General features: G+C 39.1%; 1 protein-coding gene and 1 long non-coding RNA gene across 8 annotated transcripts in view; one reads left to right on the forward strand and one right to left on the reverse strand.

The window, feature by feature from the left end:
• LOC148190447 (uncharacterized) overlaps positions 1-1,868 on the reverse strand; it is a 52,800-nt gene extending 50,932 nt beyond the window's left edge. Inside the window, exon 1 of the long non-coding RNA XR_015777002.1 lies at positions 1,422-1,868. This is a non-coding gene — a long non-coding RNA (uncharacterized LOC148190447). The remainder of the gene's footprint in view (positions 1-1,421) is intronic.
• A 12,212-nt stretch (positions 1,869-14,080) lies between these two features.
• Positions 14,081-25,312, forward strand: part of celf6 (CUGBP Elav-like family member 6) — a 159,817-nt gene continuing 148,585 nt past the window's right edge. For 3 of the 7 annotated variants that reach the window (XR_015777003.1, XM_088080164.1, XM_088080169.1), the window contains exon 1: positions 14,082-14,372. Coding sequence is in view for 6 of the 7 variants with exons in the window: in XM_088080164.1 (XP_087936290.1) it covers positions 14,123-14,372 (250 nt within the window). In the remaining variant the exon portion in view is untranslated. Of the gene's footprint in view, positions 14,373-25,312 lie in introns of all 7 variants that reach the window. The other 4 variants (XM_088080173.1, XM_088080178.1, XM_042486098.2 and 1 more) reach the window with 2 other exon arrangements.

Here is a 25,312-nt window from a genome sequence, read left to right on the forward strand (position 1 = left end):
GGAGTTTTTGATGTGTTGAGCCAAAGCTCTAAAGGCAGCACTGCTGAAATCAAACAGCTTGCACAACACAGTGCTAAAAGCTAATGAAAAATAGATTTAGTGGGGAACATGTTACTTTATTTCAGTCTCTCCAAAGTGGTGTGATGGAAGGCAACATGTGCGACAGAACAGCTTGTGAACTAGTTGTGTAGGCTCTGTGAAGCAGCGCTGTTTGTGAGTCAACGGCGTGAGCTTCAAATGCCACACTGCTGATCCTGCCGGGCCTCCACCAAAGAAAAAACAGACTGTGATGACAACTCTGTGGTGCCATAAAGACGGCCATTAACAATGTGTGTTTCTGGTGCTGCCGAGGGGAGATCCAGATCAGCTCACCTCAAGCTGTTGAAGCAGCCTACAGCGAAAATTTTTTTAAAAAAACCAACCACCCTCCTTGATCAAACAATCCCTACCGCATATAAGATAAACAAAATCCAACATGACAAAATGCCCAGTCTTTGTAAACAGAGGCTAAAGCAACTAACAAGGTTTGACTGGCTGCAGTGCCAGACTGCGTGTTACATCTGATGGAAACAGAGTGCAAGCTGTTGGTGCAAGGCATGGCATCGAGCCTGACAATAGCTGAGTGCTGTGTAAGCTCCGCTGTGCTCTTTTCTGTCGAAATGCACAGCGCAAGGGTCCGCCATGTCCTCCTCTGACTCAGGGCCGTGGGAAGACGTTTCTAGTTGGGGGTGCTGTTGTAAGAGCTGCATTTTGTGTGTCAATGCAATCAACATCATGATCCTCTTAAGTATGAATCGATTTTAATGAGTTTTATTTTAAAGGCATATATTGTGAAAAATCTCTTTATATTGCAATATTCTATTATAACGTGTGTTACTGCAATATGGATCAAACATATGTCACCACACTCCCTTGCACACAGTGAAGGAGAAAAGATTACTCATAGTTTTACAGGTAAAGTCAATCAGAGCACTGCACACATATCCAAAACACAGTATTTTAACCTCAAAAATACATGACAGCATTTAAAACTTTGGCCGCGCGCGCACATACACGCACGCACACAAACACACACACACACACACACACACACCAACATTCACACACGCACACACATATAAACAAACAAACACACGCATCATCATGGGCATATTCACTGAAGCCAGAAAAAGTGTGTGCCAGAGTTTAAATTATTATGTGCCTGCTTAATAAAAAAAAACAAAAACGGGGCCATCAACACATTGCGCACAGCAGACCAGAACATATCCAAATGCGCAGTTTCAAGCAATCCAAAAAGCCTACTTGCACAGCACAAAACAACATAGCCAAGTACATTTTTGTAGCACCATTATCAGCGTAAAATAACAAAATAATGGCGTTAAACTGCACGGCGGCAGCTCATAATAAAACAGACACTGTACCTTGGCTGGGTTTGTGCTTCATTTGTGTTACTCCAAAAGTGGCTTGGCGCTCAGGGGTTGATGAGATAAAGTCACTGGTGAGTGCATTAATGCCCAAACTGTTCGAAATGTCTGTTTGCACATTCCTCTGGGAAAGGTGCGTGAGTGTACCGCGCAAGCCATCAGGAAGTTGCGTCAGGCGTTGATGCAAAATTTCCATAGTGGTCAAAAGTGGAAGTACACCGTTTGAGTCGGTCGCGAGATGACACTGGCCCAAAAACTTTTCCCCATTGACAAACATCGGAAAAGAGACGTCTGTTAATCAGTAAATCCTTTTTTTGTGAGCGTCAAAACCCCCGCGAGACATCTTCTATCCCTGTCTAAATATAAACCATCCGGTTCGACAACATATGGAAAGTCTAAAAGAGCCGCAGGATAGCATTTTTTCAGACCGCCATTCAAGCTAGAGAGGCGCTAATCCGGAAGTCGTTCGCTCCGCCGGCGGAAGTACCCGCTCGGGCACACTCGGCAGCGCTCGGCCGCGTTCGGCTGCCATTACTCTCTACTATGCATGCCCTTCATTATTTTGGTAAATACCATCAGAAAAAAATGTTAAAATTTTCATTTCATTTAATAATTCACTTTGATGAGTGCTGTGATTTTGGCCTTTTCTAGCACAGCCCACAGCCTATATAGGGAAAACTTCCACTGTGCATGTACTTTTTTTTGCCTGTGGGCACCTCCTTGTGGTAATTAAGGGGCATCATGTCAGGGAGTGGTGGAATAGGAGGTACATGGGTTAGATGCCCCCCCCCCTTCCTGTGTATACATATGTGTCTATGCCAGAGTTTTTATTTTGTAGTCATTTTGTGTCAGAGGTTCTGTATGTGACATTTGGAGCTAATATAGCAGCAAACCACAATTTCCTAAGACATTGTAGAGTGTTGGTGTTCTAAGCAGAGAATGAATTTGTGCTACCTCTGTGTGTGTTGCAATCCAAGCTGGATTGTTGTGGTAAACTGGTCTGGCCATGCGTGCATGTTAGTGCTTGGTGTGTTCACCATTGATGGACTACATGACAGTTCCCCAAAAGTAAAGCCAAAACATCTTGATTGCCCCCTGGTGGCTAGCTGTAGTATAAGTCATAAACCCCACCCCTTCATTTTTTTCCAAATATCTTTTTTCTCATTTAAGGTAGTTCTTATCACTGCTATGTATGTTCAAGTGTTTGTTTTTCCGATGTTTGGTTTTAATTAGTAATTTGATTCTGTAAAAAAGGGAGGGGGATTTACGTAATGATTGACAGCTATGTATGCCAATCGTTGTGCTCGTAATCAACGGCACTGCTTGCAATTGGTTAGATGAGTGTATTGGTGGGAGTTCCACCACAGCAGAGATCACAGCTGTGCAGGGTCTGGCTCTCAATGACATCCCCAGTGCAAGATAGCAGCAGCCACATCAGAGGTACTTTGGCTTCATTTTTGCACAGCAGGAGTAAGTGGAGATGCATCATCCATGTTTGTATATGGTCTATGGCATACTATTGGCTGATTTGCACTGCACTCATAAGGCAGTTGCAGCTGATATCTGGACAGTGTTGTCATGGAAGTGTCAGCACTGTTGCTGTTGTTAGAGCTGTTTTGGGAGTGTTAGCTGCTAGCAAACAGCTCAGCCACCTCCATGTTGAGAACCATGTCCAGACAACTCAAATACTCTGAGTCCCTTTAATTTGATCATTTCCACAATCACTGACTAAGCATAGCTCAACTCACTAACTACAAACTGGTGTCATCATCACTGCTACTGAAACTACTTAGCGAATATAGGCAACCTCAGAGAGGGCAGTATTTCATTGATGCAACTGTAAATTGGAATTGGAATTCATTTTTACCTAGCAATAAACCTCCCATTCCTGTACTGTATTTTGTTTGGTTTTCTGGCTAATTTTTTTACAGGCCATTTTGCCAAAGAAGTTTCATGTTACTCTAAACTTCATTGTCTTTTGCATTGCCCAGTGTATAAAGTTCTGCTGTCCTTGTACCATTGTTGCCTCTGTATGCACTGTGGAACACTGTAAGTTGTCAATGTCTCTGCACCAATGTCACCAAGACAAATCCCTTTCCATATATTCACAGTTTACATCTACTGCAATTCTAAAATAAATAAATAAATAAATAAATACTGCCACGGGTGACAACATTACTTTTTTTTTTCTTTTTTAACCATCAAAGCATGAGGGCAGACTCTTTATTGGCATTTTACTAAGCTAATCTTTCAATCATGCTTTCTCACAATTAGATTTTTTATTGTGTCATGATGATTATGAACAGATAACGGATACTAATTTCCATAATGTTAATGGTTTCCATGCTTTCAGGGGCCCTTCTTTAGCTCGGTATTAAAAAATGTTGATTTGAAATCCAAGGACACCGCGGTCCATCTACATTTCAGTCTGCTCTAATTTTATATATACAGAAAAACATCTGTCAAACCATGCTACTGCAAATTGAAACAGCAATTTCATTCTGATGTTTTCAGACGCTGATGACATTGCGCTGATGTTATTGTTGGTAATGACAAGCTCAGAGGGGTGTTTATTTTAAAGGCACTTATGACTACAGCTTTGAAAAGTCTTCTCTTTGCAAGCTGTTGAAATACCAATAACTTTTATAGGCTGTAGTCATTATGCTGTCTTTGCCTGGTCTATAAAAGAAAGACGCGTTTAACCCTCAAGTGTCTATCTAGTCAAATAAAGGTCATTCATACCATAGTTACAGAACAGTTATCCTGTCAACAGGCATGCACATACATACAATAGCCATACAGTCTTTCTTTTGGCACTCCCTTCAGCCCAGTCATTGTAGTCACTTTATCATATTTGAATGATTTATATCTGCACAAATGTCAGAGTAGTCCATTTACTGACAGTTAATAAAGAAATTTTATTTTTAAAAGAATGGGGTTTATTCTGTGCTCTGAATTGTTGAAGACATGTCTTTAGTTTTGGGAAACCTCCAAAAATAATCCACAGTGATCCACGACTGATCCACATTGATGCATTTTTTCTGTAAGAGGGCTTATCAGGTTTCTGAAATCAAGAACATTCTGGCATCTTTTTAAAATCTTCAAGTATGGCATGCCAAATTTGTGCAGGATATTGTTCACGAGGTTCATTACCAGCTGCACAGTGTTGAAATTATATTGCTCTTAAGTAGGACTGCCAGAGTTTATGCATTAATCGTGATGCGATTAAAGTCCATACATAACGTGTTGTTTTTTTAAAATCGCAGTAATTGCTGACCAACATCCCTGTCTTTAAAAGGGTCTACCGGGCTGAGTTTTAAAGCTAGAGAGATGATACTGATATCATATGAAACTAGAAGATGTTAAAAACCATGTCATCCTAGCTTCTCAGGAAGGGAGCTAAATAATGCTCCAAAGTTAGGCTAAAGTTTGGCAATGGAAAAACCATGACCTCTGACCTCAAGATATCTGATTGAGAATGGGTTCTATGGGTACCCATGAGTCTCCGCTTTCCAGTCATGCATACTTTGTGATAGTGATGGGCATTTTTTTTTTTTTTTTTTTTGCCGTCAATTGATTCCTAATCAAGATAATCTGATAAGAATTGCTTTGCCTTGTTGATATGAACTTCATAACTGTTTTGTAATGCAAAATAATGGACTTGAAAAGATGTGATTAAAAAATTTGATTAATCAAAATTGACTATTGAAATACTGCGATTAATCATGATTAAATCAATTGTTTGACAGCCCTACTCTTAAGAAAATTTGACCTTTTTGAAAATAAGTTTTGTTTTTTTTGTTGAAAGTTAGAGTAGAAGAGTAAGACCACTCTCATGCCTGTACGGTGAATGTGAAGCTGATGCCAGCAGTCAGTTAGCTTAGTACAAAGACTAGAAACAGCTAGCCTGGCTCTGCCCAAAGGTAGCAAAATCTGCTTACCAGCACCTCAAACTAATCAATATGCTTTTAAGTATCTTGCTAGTTTAATCCCACACAAAAAACAAAGTGTAGAAATTAAAAGTTCTGGCTCTAAGGAGGGTTATGTGCAACTTCACCAAAATGACAACACTCCAGGAAAAACAGTTCCGGTTCAAAGAAAACCCCGCAACTTGTTTTCAACACTTTGGTTTTCATGCCCATTAAAACACAGATGTTAGGCTAATTAGCAAGCTTTAGAGGTGCTGGTAGGCAGATTTTGTTACCTTTAGACAGAGCCAGGCTAGCTGTTTCCACGTTTCTAGTCTTTGTGCTAAGCTAAGCTAATTGGCTGCTGGCTCCAGCTTCCTATTTACTGTACAGACTTGGGAGTGGAAATGGTTTTCTCATCAAACTCTCAACAAAAAAGTGACTAAAGAGTGTTTCCCAAAATGCTGAACTATTTCTTTAATGCAAGTCAAGGAACAGAGACCAGGCTTCTCTGATTTTTCAAGTTCTTACAAATCTAACCCACTCTCCCTCCCTCTTCTCTTGACTGTCTTTCCAATGTCTTCTTTCCTGAGGTAACTCAGTGGTAGCCTGAAGACTTGAAGCCAAGATGTTGCCAGCACCCTGAGTCTCACCCCCCACCAGATTCCATCATACCCCAACCTCATCACCTCCTCTCAGAAGTCAGCTTCTCTCACCATTCATATTGCAATAAAGCTTTTTGCTGCATTCTGCTGAGGCACGGTCTTTGTTAGTTCACTGCAATGTAATAGTCCTGCAACTGTCTCTCTTGTACTGAAGCGTGTGTTTCAACTTTTTGTGAATGTAAGCACTTTTTGGTGTGTGGATATATGTGTTCTGGGGGGTTGTTTTTTTTCTTCTGCGTATTGAACTTTTTAAAACATTTGCAAGATAAAATAACTAGGTCAACTCATAAAAGTAAAGCCATGAAACAATACTTGGTCTGAGTGGCTTAGAAAACAACTTTGATTCATTTTACATCAAAAGAATACACTACAATGATGATAATAAACCCCTGGCACAGTATTGCAAGTTCCACTGAAGTTCTATCTTTAACTTTTGTTTTGTTTGGTTTAAATGCTATTACACAGTAGGTTTTTAAAGTTTTAAAAAGTTGTATGAAATACTGTTGGATATGGTGTGCTCAAACAGCCGCAGGTACTTTTTAAATCCTTATCAGAGGAATCTAGGTTGACAGAAAAGTGACATCAGTTCTGCAACAACAGCCTAAGGTAAGGGAAGTAGGATGGTGTGTGTGCATGGATGTGCAACACAGAGTCACACACTAACAACACCAAGCTGCACGGTAATATTGCAGTTTTTCATCGGACTCAAGTGCAATTTAAATGCGCACATCAGCAGTACCTTCAATTTTAGCAAGAACTTACAACCACTCTCTGGATGCAACATGTTTATATATTTAATACTTCTTTTTGCAAGAAAATAAGATGACCTAAGTGACCTTAAAGAGAACACCACCTAACTTAAGAATTTCAATATGTTATTTTCATGGCCTATGAAAGTTCAGTCATTTTGTGCACATGAGCTACTCTCTGTCAAAGTTAGAAACCAGAGAAGTAAGTTTCAAACTTGTGAGTTCATAGGGTGTATAGTCTGGAGTTGCTTCACAGACAGAATATACGGGAGTCTGATTTTATGGATCCACAGAATGTTTTTTTTTCTTTTCTCATGACCAAATGAACTATAGCCTCTTTGCAAATCACATTATTCATCGGTCTGCTGTCCAGATGGAGGGCAGGCAACTGCAGGCAGAGATTACCAACACTGCACAATTGCCTATAATCTGTGCCTTTTATAGCTTTTAAGTCAATCATATTTGAGAAAAAAAAACAATGGCCACTTTAAGTTCCAAAAGAACTCACTGAGAAACAGTGGCAGATGTGGACTGAAAACTTCCATCTTCAGTGTGGAGAAGCGGAGTTAAATAATGTTAAATGTTAATATTATGTTAACCCTTTAAAACCTGGATGGACATCAGTTTTTTTGCAAGTGTTTAAACTGAAATGGGATTTCTTTCAAACACATAGAAAAAGTTACCCAGAAACTTGATATGAAATATCCCGCAAATGACAAAAAACATGAGGATTAATAATAATAACAATAATAATAATAATAATCATAATAATAATAAAAAGGTGACTAGATTAGATAGAATAAGATTATAGAAAATATTACAATTATCTTTAATATTAATTATTTTTATTTTAGCACTTTTTTCAGGTCATTTCTGTTCTGTTACTTTTATTTCCTTCTTTTGCTTATTTCAGGTCATTTTTGCAAATGTCTTGCTAATTTTTGGGTCATTCTTTGCTGTTGTTCATTGTTTTTGAAAGAAATCAATCCAATTTGCTCATGTATAAAAGAGTTAAACAAAGCCTCGCATTAAATGCATTACAACTTCCTGTGACAATTTCTCAGTTTTTATCCATGATTGAGATTTTTAACTGTGTTTTAACAGACTTCTGTGGATGGTTGACCTACTTTGTAAAAAAAAATAGCTGACATTAGCTAGCAATATTGCCATCCATGTACTGATTTAAAATATAAAGTTATAACATTATTCAGACATATTTACTCACATAGCCAACAGCGAGGCTGCAGTCGTTTGAGTCGTGGTAACAACAGCACACAAAATAGTTACAGTCCACTAAACTCATACACTTTCGTTGGCTCATTGTGTAACCTTAGTAACATTAGGGGGTCTGGAGGATGAGGTAACAGTTATTTTTAATAATGATCATGTCAACACCAAGTAAATCAGTCAAGTTGTGGGAAAAGTAATAAGTTACATGACTGCAATTGTAGTGTTCTCGGTTCTGAAACAAAAAATGTACCCATATACTGAAAAAGATTTCTCTGGGAGCGCTCAATCTCATCTTTCCCCACTCATTGTCTATGGTACAGCACTAGACCTTACTTATTTACAAATCTGAATTTTAGCTCTCTAGATTTGGATATGAGAAAGAGTTATTCATGAATACTAATGTTTTTGGGTGATCTTAGACTGTAGGAATAACATGTATGAATCTTGAAAATGGGTATAGTTTTCCTGTTAGTCTACCCCTGGATAACCCTTTAAAAAATTGCACAGTTATAGCTGATGCTGAGGGATAACCAATGAGATCATTTCAACCAACTGACTACAAAGCTGCAGAGTCATACACAGTGATCCGTAGTTAATACCTAACAAAAAGGAAAATACTGCATAAACATGCAACAGCAGTGGAAGTAATGCCTATGTGACTGTACTCAGGGGAGGTCTGCACAGAGTATTCTGGGATTCATTAGCTGCCAGAAAGCGGATGACTCATTGTGGTCTCTCTGACCTCTTCTTTGTTTTTCTCTCATTTATCCACTACCTTGCATCACTAGTGAACTTAAACATGCAGAGAGTTGCCTGCTTATCATTCAACAGAACATCAACAGCGGCACACACCAAACATCACTCATAAAGGGAAAATAGAGATGTAATCCACCTTTTCAAAAATAATAACAAGCAAAAACTTAATTTATTAAAAAAAATGTTTGGGGCTAGAACAACAATCGCTCCTGCATTTTCCCTGCAGCACAGAAGCAAATGAACTGGCAAGAAATTGTGTTTTTAAGAGAAAATTATGGCTTCTGAGTGAGTGGTTCTTTATCTTGCAGAGCCTGTGTGAGGGGGGGAACAGTGCACCCCTCCCTCAGGCAGAGACTGCAGTTGAGGTTTGAGGCTGCTCTGGTATTACCATATACACTCACAGATTCACAAAAAATACTGTCACACCTCATACTGGCTGTGCCATGAATATCAATGGTTGCTCTCCTTTTGGACTCACTCTACAAAACAGACAGTGAAAAATGTTCATGCATGACTACGTTCCACCTGGCCCACTCCATATATCCAGTTTAATGGGATAATGAACACACAGTATAAAGGAATTGTGCATGACACCAAGCTGTTATGCACAATGCATGACTTATGTCACTGATTTTGCTCCTTCAAGGGACTATATTTTTGGTAGCTGTTTCAAGTGGTGTGTCTGTGACATTCCAACAAGTCACCTTGACAGTGGTGTGAATAATTTTGGTAATAAAAACAGAAATGGCACTCACTCAGGACCGGAATACAGCAGTTGTACCGTGTGAAATACTCAGGGTAAATATTTTTTGCATTAGTCTGGAAATGATTTTGCTGACACATTTGCCATGTTCACACTCCCTCCCATTTCCAATTTTAGTTGGCCTACTGAGGGGAAAATCCTTGCTCATTGCTAATGGGCAAATACAGTTTCCATCCAGAAATAATAAAGAAATAATGTGAGGGAAATGTGTCTCTAGGTGTGCGTGATCCTTGAGGGACTTCTTTCTCTCTGTTTTGTTCTTCTTGCAAGTTCATAGCCACTTCACAAAACACAGCTGGAACTATTCTGACTGCTCTTTTGTCTGAAAGGAGAGCAATCGGCAGAGGTGCCCTGTTCAACCATCCAGGTGCTGAGCTTGGCACAGACAAGAAGAAGAACCCTGTCAACCTTTCTGATACGCTTGCCTGTGTTCGAACAAAGAGGATGCTTACAGACAGGCATAATTGAAGAGATCATGCAGTACCTGCATATCCTCCTGCCAGGCACTTTCCAAGTCTTCACAGCTGTGCAGGCAAACTATCCCGCAGAGAAATGACAAAAACAAGGAAACAAAAAACATAAAGCCAATAAGCAGCACTGAAGCTAAATTAGCTTCGTCTTTGTGGGAAAGAATGGCCCTGATGGTATTGACAAGGGAGACCCGTTGTGTTTTTGATCCCCATTCAGAACAGAAAACTCTGCAGGATTTTTTGGAGATGGTCTACAAAGACATGATTAAATAGAAAATAAATAAATATTCATAACAAAGCCAATGCAGTGCCAGATGTTACTGTTAGCTGCTCTCAGAATACCACTATCCCCAAAGATCATTCAGTCTGACAGGCATCAGGGGTGAAAACACACACACACACACACACACACACACACACACACACACACACACACACACACACACACACACATACACGCAGAGAGAGAGAGGGAGAGAGAGGGAGACATAATCCATCATAGCTGACTTCTCAACTACCTAGTGACCAAAAAAGGTAATTGGGTGTATTTTGACACCCCCTACAAATGTGTTTATCTTACTTTAAGATATTTTTTTGAAAAAAGGGGTCCTCCCTGTTGTCTGTTTATGGTAGATAAGATCCCTGTGATAACACAAACACTAAGTAACTTTGACTAAATGTAAAATTCACATCAATATCAGGAGGAAAGAAACTTGTCCGCTCAATCACAGACATATGGGAGGTGCTGTCTTTGCTGAATTTTTCATGACAAAGATGTTTTCAGTCAGTTGAATACAGTCCATTAAATGTATGATAGAATACTCTTAGATCATGGGGAAGCATATACAGAGGATATGTATAGATAGATGTATGGATATATAGTTATAAATAGATGTGTAGACTGATGTCAGAGATGTGGACTTGAGTCAAATTTGATGACTTCAGACTCGACTTGACAAAATCAAAACAGACTTGCAACTCGACTTGGACCAATGACTTCTGACTTCACTTGGACTTTTGACTCCAAAACACTTGATAGTTCCCTCTAAGCACCAAAATGAATCAGTGATTTATGTTATTTAAAAAGTGTGCCACAGATTAATTTATTTGCCTTTACTTCCTGAATTATTTCCAACAAGCTGCCTCTTAGTAATTCCCCTGATGATCACCTTTGTTTAAATATATCTGACAGCATCCAATCAAATTGCAAGAGAGAACCATGAAGAATTAACTTCATTTTACTGATCTGGAAAAAAAATATACCAAAGATAATTTGCATACAAAAACTATATGGTAGTAAACCAAAGACGAATGTGTGGCCTGAAAAATTACATACGAAGATGCAACAACTTCTAACTTCATTCAACATCTGAAGTTGCACAAAGAACTGTATGCTGAGGCTAATATTACCATAGTTAGCAAGGTAATGTTTAGTTACATTAGCTTAACACGTCAATAACTTTTTACCAAACTTGTTTTAACAAATAAGTACACAATTTAAAAAGCATTCATCACGTTTATCTGTTGTTAAAATGGCATTACATTTGGTGAAAAGTGCACTATAACTTGTTTAGGACTTGTAGCTCAAAGTTTAGTTTACTTTGACTTGTCAGTCTGCTTGGAACTTGAGTGCAAAGATTTAAAATTTACTTGTGACTTGCAAAACAATGACTTGGTCCCATTTCTGACAATTCTATACACAGAGATGTAAAGATGCATAGATGTATAGATGTATAGACAGATAGATGCTTATGGCACTCGTGGCGCCAAACGTTGAATATTATTTTGAGGCAGCTGTATTCTACTAATTAGCAGAAGCGACAAAAGAAAATAATCACCACTATTTAATTACATCTTTTTAACTAGCCAATTAATTCTGACCTAACAGAGGTTAAGCATGTCGGTTGAATGCATTTCACACTGGACACCTTTTTTTTTGTGATCCTCTTATGATCCGACCTTTTCTTGCCCAAATCCACAAGGGGATCAGAGGTCATGCTCAGTTACATTACAACACCTCTGGAGGTGTCAGACACTCCATGTCTTACTCAAAGACCCTTAAACAAGGCAGATCGTATGACTCTATATCCTAGCCCTTATTAGCAATTCTTATAATAAATCTGGCAGATATAATCGATTATTGATACGTGATACTAACCACATAAGTGCCGTCATATCAAGACTAATCACTCATATAAGAGTGAGCTGGACTGCCGTTGTATTGACGTTTTATTCCCATCTGCACTAATTAGACCATCCTGTGTGAGAGCAATGCAACACTGCGAGTGCACATGCTCACTTGCATGAATAACAAAACTATTCTGAAGAGTGGCATTGAATGCATCATTCCCAGCATGAAGTAAAGGACAGAGCAGTTTGGAAATTGTGCACAGCAGAGAGATGCAAAGGCACATGGAAAATTTTGTAGTGCAGACATGTTTTGTTAAAATTGTAGCTCCAACAATCTTTTTCACGGTCCCTGAATGGCAGCGTTGATTCAGCACCACGGACAGTGACATAAGGCAGCTCTGAATCCTGAGGTCTGAGCTGACATCATTTTAAACTACAGTGTTTTTATTCTCCCCTTCTTTTTTCTCTCCATCTGCTCACATTGTCTTGAAGTGGAGGGAGAGTAGCACGTTTGTTTTTAAATCGTGCTTCACTCCAAAGGCTGCTGCGCATTGCATTCCAGCATGCTGCTATCTTTTTAATTATTCACCCAAATATGCCTTTGATCCAAGCACCTGACCAAGCTCCTATTTTCTTTCCAAGCCATCCTTCTAAATGAAAGCAGCTGAGGTTTGAAACCATTGACGAATATTCTCCATGTCTGAAAATAGCTAACAAAATTCCCACTGCTGGCAAAAAACATAAAGAAGGCTCATAACACATATCATTGGATCTGGGACGCTCTTTTAGATCATATGTGAAAAAGATTATAGTTATTGACGACAGGGGTAACACTTTAAAACAACTCTTTGATTCTTCCATAGTTTACTGATACAAATTTTTATCTTAATAAGTTTTGATATGGAATTCTTATCAAGCTAACATCCTGCTTCAACAAGGGGATCTATGTATAAAAACGCTATATGTTGGAGACAGTTTAACATGCTGAAGTGTCCTAAGGCACTACAAAATGATAAAGCTATTTCGATCAATAATAGCTCAAAACAAGTGTTTATTTAAAAGCATGTGATATCTGACTTTTATAACTACACGGCTTCACAGCAGTGTCTTTTGTAAATAGTCCTCGGGACTTATAGCCCTGCTGTTTTTCCTTCTAAACATCTGACAAGGACTTTTTTTGTGTCCAGTATGCCACATGAATGCAATTATTTAGCAGCACACCTGGGTCCCGGCAGAGCAGAAGTGTTAAGAGGACAGGGCTCTTGGTACCATGGACTGCATATTGTAAATCCTCCCTTGTGCAGTATATCAGAACTAAAATTAAAAATGATAAAATACTAGAAATAAATGATTAATTAGAGCTTAAGTTTTAAATTCTGATTTATTTAAAAATGTAAAACTACTGATGTACTCCCCCACAGTGAGAATTACATGGGCTGCCATTGCAAAGCCACAATCCCCCCGAAACCAACCCCTAATTTTGCCTCGTTGCTAAAACCAAACTAAATGACCTGACACAAGCAGGAGAAGTAGCACAAATGCTGCCTTTGCACTGTTTAAATGTTCCAAGCTTTCCACTCTACACAAATGTTTGCATTCTTACTCTGCCCTGTGGGGCCCTCAGTCATCCCGCTCTCCCATTGGCCCGGGCCGTGCGCTCATTATGCAAATAAGGCGGGGGGCGGGGCCTGTTCATAAGAGTACGAGTTGACGTCACGTGCAGAGTGGCGGCAGGGGTGGTGTGGGGTGTGGGGTGTGTGGGGGGGTGAGGCACGGGAGGGAGGGGGCTTAAAAATGAAAACACATAAAGCATAAGGAAAAATAAATAAGGCTGATTCCAAACAAGGGGGCTGTAAAGGAAGAAGAGAGAGTAGGGAGGGAAAAGCGGAGGGGGAGTGGGGAAAGAGGGAGATATAACGGGGGGTATGCACTGTGCAGTTGAGTACGGAGAGAGAGAGAGAGAGAGAGAGAGAGAGAGAGAGAGAGAGAGAGAGAGAGAGAGCAGCGCGCCGGCCCATTGAGGAAAGATGGCTACAGTCACTGCAAACGGAGTGCAGCAAGAGAATGGATTCAGCACCACGAACAGCGCCGGCAGGATGAACGGGCTTACCATCGGCCAGAACACCATTCCAATGAAGGACCACGACGCCATCAAGCTTTTCATCGGGCAGATTCCCAGAAACCTGGAGGAAAAAGACCTGAAACCCCTGTTTGAGGAATTCGGAAAGATATACGAACTCACTGTACTGAAAGACAGGTTTACGGGAATGCATAAAGGTTGGTTATTTTGGTATCTTTACTTTTTTGATCCTACAAATTAAAGGGAGAGTGGGGGAGACATCAAAGAGCGTCCCACATCAGTTTTCGGGGGGCAGAGAGCATGAAAAGTGTGTTAATTTGCAGATGTTTTGGGACAGAGTGGGAGTCCCGTGGAGCCTACACACACACGCACACGCACGCACGCACGCACACACACACACACACACACACACACACACACACACACACACGCACATATATATGATGGGGTGAGAGGGATAACACGTGGAAGTGAACGGCTCGCAAGTGCAGGGTTAATTGTTACCGCGTCCAGCCAATCCACGTGAATACTACAGCTGAAAACGCCTTTGTGTGTTTACATTGAATCTCATGTGCTGAGCATCCCAGTTTAAGGGGGCGGGACAGGCAAGCGCTCGATGCTGTGTTATTTCTGCAGCTGCACAACATTTCTCAACAACCCCCCCAAAAAGAGAAGAGGGGGAAAAAATCCTTCTGTTCTGCATCACAGAGTCCATTTGCAGCATATTGTCAGAGAGAAATAAATGCTTTCAGGGGGAGGCGGAAAGTGCAAACCATTATCAAGCAATCAGCATCCGTGATTAAGGTGGTGCTGGCATGCTGCTTTGACCTTTCAGCGGGCTGATGTGCAGCCTACTTTTCGGACGTCGATAGCGGTGGAAAATACTATTTACATGGCAGCTGTATTGTAATGCTGCTCCGTGGGCGGATTGCAGTCAGGAAGTACAAAGCAGGATAATAGTAGACGCTGAGATCCAGCATGCATCGTCTTCTCGCCTGTTCTGCTCTCAACCCCCGCTGTACCCTTTCCAAACGAGCGGGATCAGTATTCACTCAGTAATTAGTCTGGGATCGATCAGTTTTAATGATAGTTATAATGGTGAAGGCCATGAGTGAGGGTTGGGTTGTAGAAAAAAAAAAATCTTGTCCAAGTCCAAAATTTAAAGTCCAACTCTGATTTAAACACAACTTATGCCTATAGGCACTCTCCCTATTATATTTCATTTAATATAGAAAGAATTATAAAGGAATTAGCGATTTAATAATATTCTAATAATTATTTCTAAAGGAAGTGGCTTTATTACTATTTGCATTTAGATGTCTACTTTTTTTTTTAGATTAAAACACTTGAATTGCACAAGTGTTTCCAATATTGTTAAATCTTATATTATTGTGCTAAATATAACAGTCATTAAAATATAATACTTTAAAGTTATTATATTTACTATTATTATTATAACTTCTGAATGTTTAAGCCTTTATTTGGTTGTGTTTTAAACATTATTTTTTTTACAATGGATATCCAAAATAAGGTCACACTCCCAGTACTATCCGTGTCATCATCTGCACACTGTCCTGCAGTATATTACCAGCTAAAGGACAGTATTGTTATGGCGCTGCAACTGCTGTTTGTATTTGATGTTTTTTTGTACATAGTTGTTAATAATGTCATAATTTTAGATAATTATCTTAATTCACACGTACACACATGTAGCACTGAATTCACAATCAGTTCACTCTCAGTAAAAATAATACACGCACAAGGCAGGCAAATTATGTATGATATGTTAGTCAGTGGCTACAGTTCATGATCCTATTGATCAGCGCAAGTCAAGCGCTCTTGTGGGAGAAATGAGTGTGTGGGCTCAGCACTGCTTTCTTGTGTGTGCAGCCCTGAAGGTCTCCATGCACCACCTGTTCCTCCAGCCATCCGTCGCTGGTGCTCTACCCGCTCCTCCTCTTTCCGGTGTTCCTCTTTGGAGCCCGATGATCGATTAAAACAATATTTCTGATGTTCGTGTTGTTTACGCCTGTCCTCGACCATCCCTGAATGTCAACACTCTGGAGGATGGTTGCCTCGGGACGGATAATCCTGTTCCAAAGCCAGACTGTATGCCCGTTCAAATCATCCTCCACCAAGGCCACTCTGATGTATGCATTATGCCCACTTCATCCCACATGACATTCAAAGTCACTTTGGGAGCACAAGCGTGCACTTTTAATAAGATTTCACCAATGCATTATATGGATGAGTTTTTCTTATTGGCCACTCACCTAAACCATGTTCATGCCTCCTGCTGCGTCGATGTGTGATACCTGTAGACCGAAGAAAGAAAGCACCAGAGTAAGAAAATGGGATTAGTGTCGTTAACAAAACAGAAGTAGGTATAGTGTATCATGTGCTGTGTCACTCAAGGAGAACGGTTTAAAACACTGAATGAAGGGCCATTCTGAAACAGAGAAAAGCTTTTGTAGGGGAATTGAAGGTAAAATGAATTACTCGCTTAACTGTGAAAGTTCCTCTCTTTCTTCTAACTGAATTCTGTTGTAAACAACACACCAAGGTCAGCACAGCAGTCTTCTGTAGCAGTACACTTACAACTTTTAAATTAATTGTAATTTAATTTGACCAGCAATCCCATCTCAGGGCCCACTTATTGCCTGTATCACACAGACTTCATCGATGTGAAATGTAATTTATGTATATTAAAGTTGTACGCAAGTTCTTTTTAAACATGGAAGAGAAGAAACTCAATAATAATAATAATAATGATAAGAAAAGGAATAAAAGGAAACTGTGAGATGCTATTCTTTTAAACATTTTACTTCTCATTTACCAGCTGAAATCAAATGGGACATAAAACTGGGACTTAACAGTGATGTTTATATTTGTGTAAAAGTTTTATATATAAGGGCACAGAGCATAAGAGGCTCAACATCATCAGGTCCACTTGGATTCTATTGAGTTTGTTCAGCATATAAATATAGAGATGCAACAGAAATCAAAGGCACTTAACTGCTTCAGCATTCCTAGATGTCAATAAAATATTATTTTTAAGCAAATAAATTATTTTTATATCAAAGGTTTACTATGCTGGAATCGTTGGTTGCTTTTTGTAAACATCACCAGTAAAAGTGAAAATGAAGAAAAACCCCAGATTCACTCAGAAAGAGCTCTTCTAGTGGATCAAAAGTGGTGATTGATTTTTTTTTTTTTGAATCCTACTTTGTATGCCTTAACAATGGATCACAAGGCTACTTTTTTTGTAACACAACACAACACAACACAACACAACACAACACAACACAACACAACACAACACAAGGAATAACACTTGATGATGAACCCACAGAGATTTATCACCTGACTTTGCGGTCCCCGTTAGTTTTACAGAATCTGTTAGCATTTTGCAGCTCATTGTTTTGTTTTTCTAGTCTGTAACGTAACCATTAAGCTTCATTCTAATGATGCTCATAGCCATGTTTTTAGCTTTTGCTGGCAGCTATTTTCAGCTGAAGAAAACTACACTCATGTACCTGCCCAGCAGGAGGCAAAGTAAAGACAGACTACGTGACTAGAATATATTGGAGCTTCCATACATTTTCCTTAAGACAGATAGAGGAAACTAAAACAGAGATAAAGGGAGAGTGAATATTGATTTTACATTTTTCAGTTGGCCAGACACATGTCTCTAAATTAACTAATGCTAATGTGCTAAGTGTGTAAATAAACTTGCTAACAAGTTTATAAAATCAACTTAAAAGGTGATAATGTATTGTGTTCACAGATTGTCACTGACTGTTGCTGCAAAGGGTCAAACTGCAGATTTAAAGAACATCTCTTAACAATGAAATGTTTTTAGATCCTTCCAATACAGTAATGCATCACGTTTGTCCATAAAACAAATGGGAAAAAAGTCTTAGGACAAAAATTCCATTATCCACAGGACTGTAGTTTTACAGTTAAAGACCTTATGCTACTCATGAAAGGGGATTTATATTTTCTACTGGTGGTCGGTGAGGCCTCGACAACTTGACCTCTCTGGGTTAATGATGTCATGATGTCATATGGGGGCTAGATGTGAGGGCCATGGGATGAGTGTGCTTGAAAAATCTTTGTAACTTCAAACACTCTAACAGACCAATGGATAGTTTCATTTTTGTACTGCCTGAATGAATGGGATTAATCTACACAGACAGGTGTTGTAGCTGTGCAACTATAATAAAGAATAGAGCAGTACAGAGCTTGAGTTGATTACTCCGCCTCTATATAGTGTAAGGTTTTGCACTAATCTTTTGCCCAAAGTATATTTATTGCACAGTGGCTTAAAAAGTAGTTCTGTTTAGTGCACAAAAATACATAATTTTCCGATGGATATTGGCTAGCTATTAAGTCAAAGTCCTGGGAGGTTACCAGTGTTGTAACACTGCCACAAATTCAGGCCAATTTTTTTTTATCTTAAACAGTAACACAAACATTTTTCACAGCAGAACGACAGATGAGTGGGGGAGGATATAATCAGCTTGGCTCCACGATCCCCAAAACATAAAGTTCATAAAGATTTAGTGCAGTGCCATAAATTGAGTTTGACTACTACTTTGAAATCCCTCTTTGAGCTTAGTTTGTGGTTGAGAGAGATTTGATTTGTTTCGGATAGATGATGTACATGGCTGTTGGCATCAGTTAGTAAACCGTACCTAATGGATGATTTGCAGCACTACCTTTTTTCGCAGCCCGAGTCCTGTGACACAGAATTACAACATAATTATGGATTTAAGGGCAGATCAAAATATGTCATGTTTGCTCATGACTAATTCATGTGGATTGTACTGCATCAGTTTGAACAGATGTTTTGTGCTTTGTGAATTCTTACTTTGGGCATTTCGGGTATCTCCAGGGACTCGTCAGAATATCTGGGGAGTTTTGTATTTTTTAGTTTCCAGTACACTCCAGTGGATTAGCTGTATGTTGATGTTTATTGAGAAGCTGTTTTTTCATGTTTCTTTTAACAAATGATTATATCCAGCCTCGTAGTTGTTAGACACTGTTGCCTTTAATGTCGGTTTGATAGTTTCTGTGTCGTCGGGGAGCCTTATGCAGTGCGTGGGATGACTTGACACTATTGGCGGGCACGGGGCTCGTCGGTGTGCGGTGCAGCCAGGTCGTGCTGTTTAACATCCATCATTTCGCTGAGCACTACATTATCATAATACTTAGTGTCAGTGCCAGAACGCATGCATTGTTCAGACATGCTGAATGTTAGTGGGGGGCAAATCTTTTGCTTGAGTAGCGTTATCTATCAATCCGTCTCTGATGCTGAGAGGAGGGACTCGGAGCTGCACCACGCAGCCAGGAGGAAGAGATACAAAGAGTTGTTAAATATCCTCATCCATTCTCCTCTCCTCGGTAGGTCCATGCAGTGTAATTGGCTATAAATAGCCTGCCAAATTGACATAAAAAACCCTCTTAGGCAGTGAAATGTCAAAAGTAAACCACAGTAGGGCACTAATATCTGATTGCAAATGAGTCAAAGAATGTAACAACAAATCAGTGAAAGTGTCTTTTCGATTTGGAGACAGTTTTGTGGTTTTCTGTGAAATTCAATTCTGTTTCTTTGGAAAAATAGTTTGGGGACTTTTGTTAACAGCCACAAGGAGTTACAAATCCATGCTTGTATTGGGTTTTTATCTATGGTGTGTGTTGTAGGGGAAGTGTTAGACGGTGATTGACAGTTTGTGTAAGCTGAGTGACAGGTGTAGCTGAAGTCTACAGGTGACCTCTCTGATCATTAGAAAGGGGGCTGTGCGTGAACCAGACAGCTAACTCGCTCTGAACAGCCCGCTCTGAATGTAGATGGAGTGAAAGATGGAAAGATGCTCAGCAGGTAATAGCTGTGGTTAACACGGAAACATGAAGCGCTTGATGAATCCTCACATCCTATTTGTCTCAGTACCCATGAGAGGGTCAGGCTGTCACATTCAGCAGCATCCAGTTGTTTTACGTGATTTCTTTCCCTTTTTTGTGCCTGGATCTTTTTTGGAAATTAATTTGCATTCTTTTCCCACTTTAATGAACATTCTTGGATCAGACATGTATGAGGAGACTGGAGGAGAGAAAATTGCTCATTATTCATGAATTCACTGCTAATGAATTGAAATTTTATACAAATTTGTTCTGGAGTTATTTCAATTACAGGTACCTGATGCCTTAAAAAAGCACAATTTACTCTTAATGCCTGGATGCATGCAATTGTGAGCACATACTAATTTCCATGCTAAAACAAACTGTTGGAAGAAGCGTTACAGGGGGTGGCGGTGGTGCTGGTGGGTTCTTTAAGTAATTACGCAAAACGTGTCCTGCAAGCGCAAAGACATTTCACATTTCCTGCTTTCCCTTTGAACTAGTTTGCAGGGTTTACTTTTTCATTTGCCTTAAATGTAATTTGTTGAACTTTTGTCCCACGCTGAAATTATAGTGTGCTAAATTGTCTTTGATTACCAAAGTATTATTTTCACCCCACTTAACCTGCTCATCACAGGAAGCCACCAGTCCTTCTGTTGAACCACCATCAGAGCCACGTTCTCTTTACTCTTCTTCTACTCATTTAATGCATGCAACTTAATTCATCCAGTCTTTGGCTAATGTTTAGTTCATTCAAACTTTAATTCACAAAGGAAGGTTTAAATGTTATCTGAGTTATTTGCCAAAATTTAATACCATACATTTTAAGCACTGGTGCCATAACAGCAATAAGAAGCATTGAAGCATTAAAGGACCAAACTACTGTTTCATTTTTCATGTTTTATCCTTTTTCCTTCAAATAATCTGCACTTTACATTACTGCTAAATACTTTCATGACTTTAAAAAAACCTGAGAAGACTTGCTTTAATCCCCAAGTTACTTAATACATCACAATGAACATCATGTCTGCTTTTGCTGTTAAAGTTTTCATTTGGTAATGTTGTGCAGACAGCCTAAAAATAAAATGCTATATTTTTTTAAGAGCACTGTTTGTAGGATTTCACATAACACCAAGGGGACAACGATGTGGGATAACTTGCAAATTTGAATGTAATCCCATGCCAATTAGTCAATTTAAAATTTTAAGCTGACAGCCCTAACCTGCCACCAGCTGCTACATCCTTGTTACCTCCCCTCAAACGGTATCATTGTGCCTTTCCTCATGTTCTCCGAGCTGAATGCTCATCTGTTTCACAACTGGCTTTCCCAGTCACTGAGTCCTTTGGGCTTAAGCCGTCCCCTGAGCAAGCCATTGCTGGATGTGAAGCTTTCCTAAAGTCCCGCTAGTTTCCCACCACTGCGAGGGAGCCGAGGTAGCCACGCAGATGGCCTGAATATTAAAGGCTACGCTGCACAAGAAAACCAGTTTAACAAACTGTTTGAATTAATAGTATCACATGCTATTTTTCTTGAAGCAAATCTGCAGCGGGGGAAAGATCGCTTCACTTGTGTCTGATGCAGTTTCACTTGCTTTAAGCATGCTGCGGGAAAAACTGAACAGTGGTCCAGTTTTCAGATCTTAAGTATTCACATCATTTAATCAAGCACTACATTATAAAAACACTCCATTATAATGGAGTATGGAATTCTGCAGTAAAACATGTCCCTAAAGTAAAAGTACAGTATTTGAATTAAAATATTTGTAAAGGCGTAGTTGTGTTAGTTGCAGTAATAAACTATGATTATTGAGGCATAACATGTATGCACTGATGCCACAGTTGGTTGAGTTGGAGATGACTTTAATTAATTTATAAATTGTTGGGTAGTTTACGCATTGTATCTATATGTCAAATATTTATCTGAAATATCTTGAAACTACGGCTATAAAATAAATGCAGTAAAGTAAAAGTTTAAAGTAGCAGCTCACCCCAAAATCAAAAATACATATCTTTCCTCCTACCTGTAGATCTGTCTATCAATCTCGATTGTTTGTTTTGCTGTGAGTTGCAGAGTGTTGGAGATATCAGCCAGAGAAATGTCTTCTCTTGAATGTAATAATTAAATGTACTGGATACTTAAGATAATCTGTAGACCCTGTTGTGAGCTCAGGTCATGATTTCTGGAACGAGAAATTGCTGTTGAGCTTTTCATATGTATGTTTTGGCACTTGTGGCACCAAGTTCAGTGCCATTTAGTTCCATTATAATTGAGATATCTCTGACACTCAGCAACGCACAGCAGAACAATCTAGATTGATAAATAGTACTACAGGTAAGAGGAAAAATATGTATTTTTGATTTGGAGGTGAACTGTCCCTTTAAAATGATTAAAAAAATGCAAGTGCATCAAGCTTGTACTTAAGTAAATATACATTTGCTTGTGTCAATGTACTGTATTTCTTTCTATCAGTGTTACTAAACCCATTTTGAAGTGACATTTAAAAAAGAAAAAAAGACAAATTATGTTTTTGTTTTTCAGTTTTAGAATTGTTTCACTCTACAGTGTGATTGTTTTGATGTTAAAAGGGAACCCTTTTTGCAGTTATATATTTCATTGAAGGACAAAAGCTTCTTTCCTGGAAGGACAATGGTCAAATAAAACTTTGTTGAGAAAAACTCCATCACTGCTGCATGAGTTTATACACCCTTTTGTGGTGTGGACATTTTAAACCACAGTAAACCATGTGATTAAATCTTGTCAAGATGTTTTCAAGTTCTCTGCAATATGCAGCAAAACAGCTTAGTTAAAAACATTAAAAAACAGGTTTTGGGTGGGGGCAGAAGGTATCAGTACCAGCCTACTATCCACATAACCCTTTGCTATAGAACATGCCCCCCCGGGGATGCCCCAGCTCGTGTCCCACAGTTTTGTAATGTCACAAAGGCTGAAGAGTGTTTCCCCAGGCACCCAAACTTTTCTGCTTTGCTGTGTGGCATGCTGTTTCATCAGTGTCGTTTAGGTGATTTTTCCTCTTGAGTAACTGCCTAGTTGTGGAGGTGGGTGAAGGTTGTCGTGAAAGGGAGCTCTCTTGGCTGGGCGCCAGAGTGTGTAGCTGGGTTTGGGGGGCTGATGGGCGCTATGTGCTGCATGCCGGGTATCATCTGTATGTGTGAGTGTGTGTGCGAGAGTATGTGTGTTTCGTTTCTCCCGTGGGAATCCTTGGCAGCAGGTGTGACATGTAGTAATGGGAAATTATGCTGCACAGTGCAAAACCTCTTCTGAACGGGGTCACCCACTGTCAGCTCTGCCAAGCACGTAACAGAGCAACCACTCACCCTTTAATGAAAGCTGTCACATTTTTGTTAGGGACGTATTTATCGATGCATATTCATTCTGTTTGCCTGAATTTTCCAACTTAAAGAAAAGTCTCTAGAGATGTGTGGAGGGTACAGTTTCAGCTCATCACCAGAGGATTTTAATTACTTGGCAGCTAAAAAGAAATATGCATACTGTTTGACTTTTTCCTCCTGTGCCCGGTTCAATAACTATGAAAGTGATCATTCATCAGAAAGCAGGGTATGCATATATTTTAGTAATGAAAAGAAAATGATAACACCCTATCTGGGATGACTAAGCATTTTCCAACACCACTCCTGATTTAAACTTAACCTCCAGGAACACACCTGTTTTTACACCTGTATGTTGAACATTTTTGCATTTTCATTTTGCTCAGTCCATATTAAACTTAATGGGGAAAAAAGCAACAAAAATACAAACAATACGCATATATTCTCACAAACATTCAATGTATGCATGAGTTCAGTAAATCTAATCTGAAGGGGTTGTCATATTCAGAAATGTGTAAAAATTGTAATCTTATTTCTCTACCAGCATGCTATTTTCTCTGAGGGTATGGAGCTATTAACTTCAGAGAGCCACATTCCAATTGTCAGCACAGTATATGAATTCCATTTTAATATAATACATGTTTTTGGCAATAGGTTGTAAAACTCCAGTAAGTCTTATATTATGGCTTGTGTGGATTGGAATTACTCCAGTGAAATCAAAAATCTATGGGTCTATTCTGAAGGTTTCCTTGTGTGTGTGTGTGTGTGTGCGTGTGTGCGTGTGTGCGTGTGTGTTTGTGTGTGTTTTAGGTGGACTGTGGGAATGCTTAATCTCTGAACAAACATCAATGGAGAGGTGTTACACTGGCTTTACATGGTGCACTTAAAATGGACTTCCATGGTTGAGATATCCAATGAAAATCTAGATCTGTGTTTGAGAGTTTAGCCTAAATTTACATAAAAATGATGGGGGAAGCTTAAGATGTTTTTAAATCTGTGCTCCTACATTCAGTATTTTTACAATTTAGACATTGTATCTCATGGATGCTAAATGCTTAAATTCCTAGATCATCATAATGACATACATATGACTTAGTGGCCTATGTTTTGGATTATTTATTTTGTGGTCAACTAATAAGTCCTTACTACTATTCAGCATCCTAAAATGCTCAACATACCATAACTCTGCTCTTTCTATACCCATAAATTATCTGTCACTGTAAGTGGTGGAGCTTCCTTTAGGGTAATGGTCTTTAATTTTTTTCAGGTCTAAGCTGAAGGCAGGGACCTCCTACTACAAATATTGCAGAAAACGGACTTGCCTTTTTGATATTCTCTGAATATTTAAGGTCTTCTCTTATTGTGCTTGCCTGTAGCTTTCAGCAGCAGTTGTATCATGGCTAAGTGCGCTAGCTTCACCTTCTCCACTACTGCTGGTGGTTTCACAGGTGGGCGATATGTCAGAGTCTTGAAAAGTCACAGAACAATTCACTGTGGCTCACAAAAAAATGTCTGTAATAATTTAATAAAAAATCAAAATTAGAAAACTTAGAAAAAATTAGAAATCTCAGTTATCAAGCATTAATTTGATAGCCCTCCTGCAGTGACTTTGTGGACCCCCTCGGGGCTGCGGACCCCCTGTTGAAAACCCAGGCTATAGGGGACATATACCATCTAGGGTAAAAAGCTGTCCAGAGTGCAGTGCAAAAACAGGATGAAGAAGAAACAAGCAATTCTGTCTTATTTGGTTGCTATTTTTATTATTGTTTGTTAGCTAAGTTGGTTATATTTGTTTATTTTACATCAGATCTAGTTTTTGTTAGTAATAAATATATATAATTTACATATAATAATAAATTATTATCATTATTGTTGTTATTATTACTAT

This window comes from Plectropomus leopardus, chromosome 1 (assembly GCF_026936395.1).
Source record: "Plectropomus leopardus strain MGB_pleo_1.0 chromosome 1, ASM2693639v1, whole genome shotgun sequence".
Classification (NCBI taxonomy): Eukaryota; Metazoa; Chordata; class Actinopteri; order Perciformes; family Serranidae; genus Plectropomus; species Plectropomus leopardus.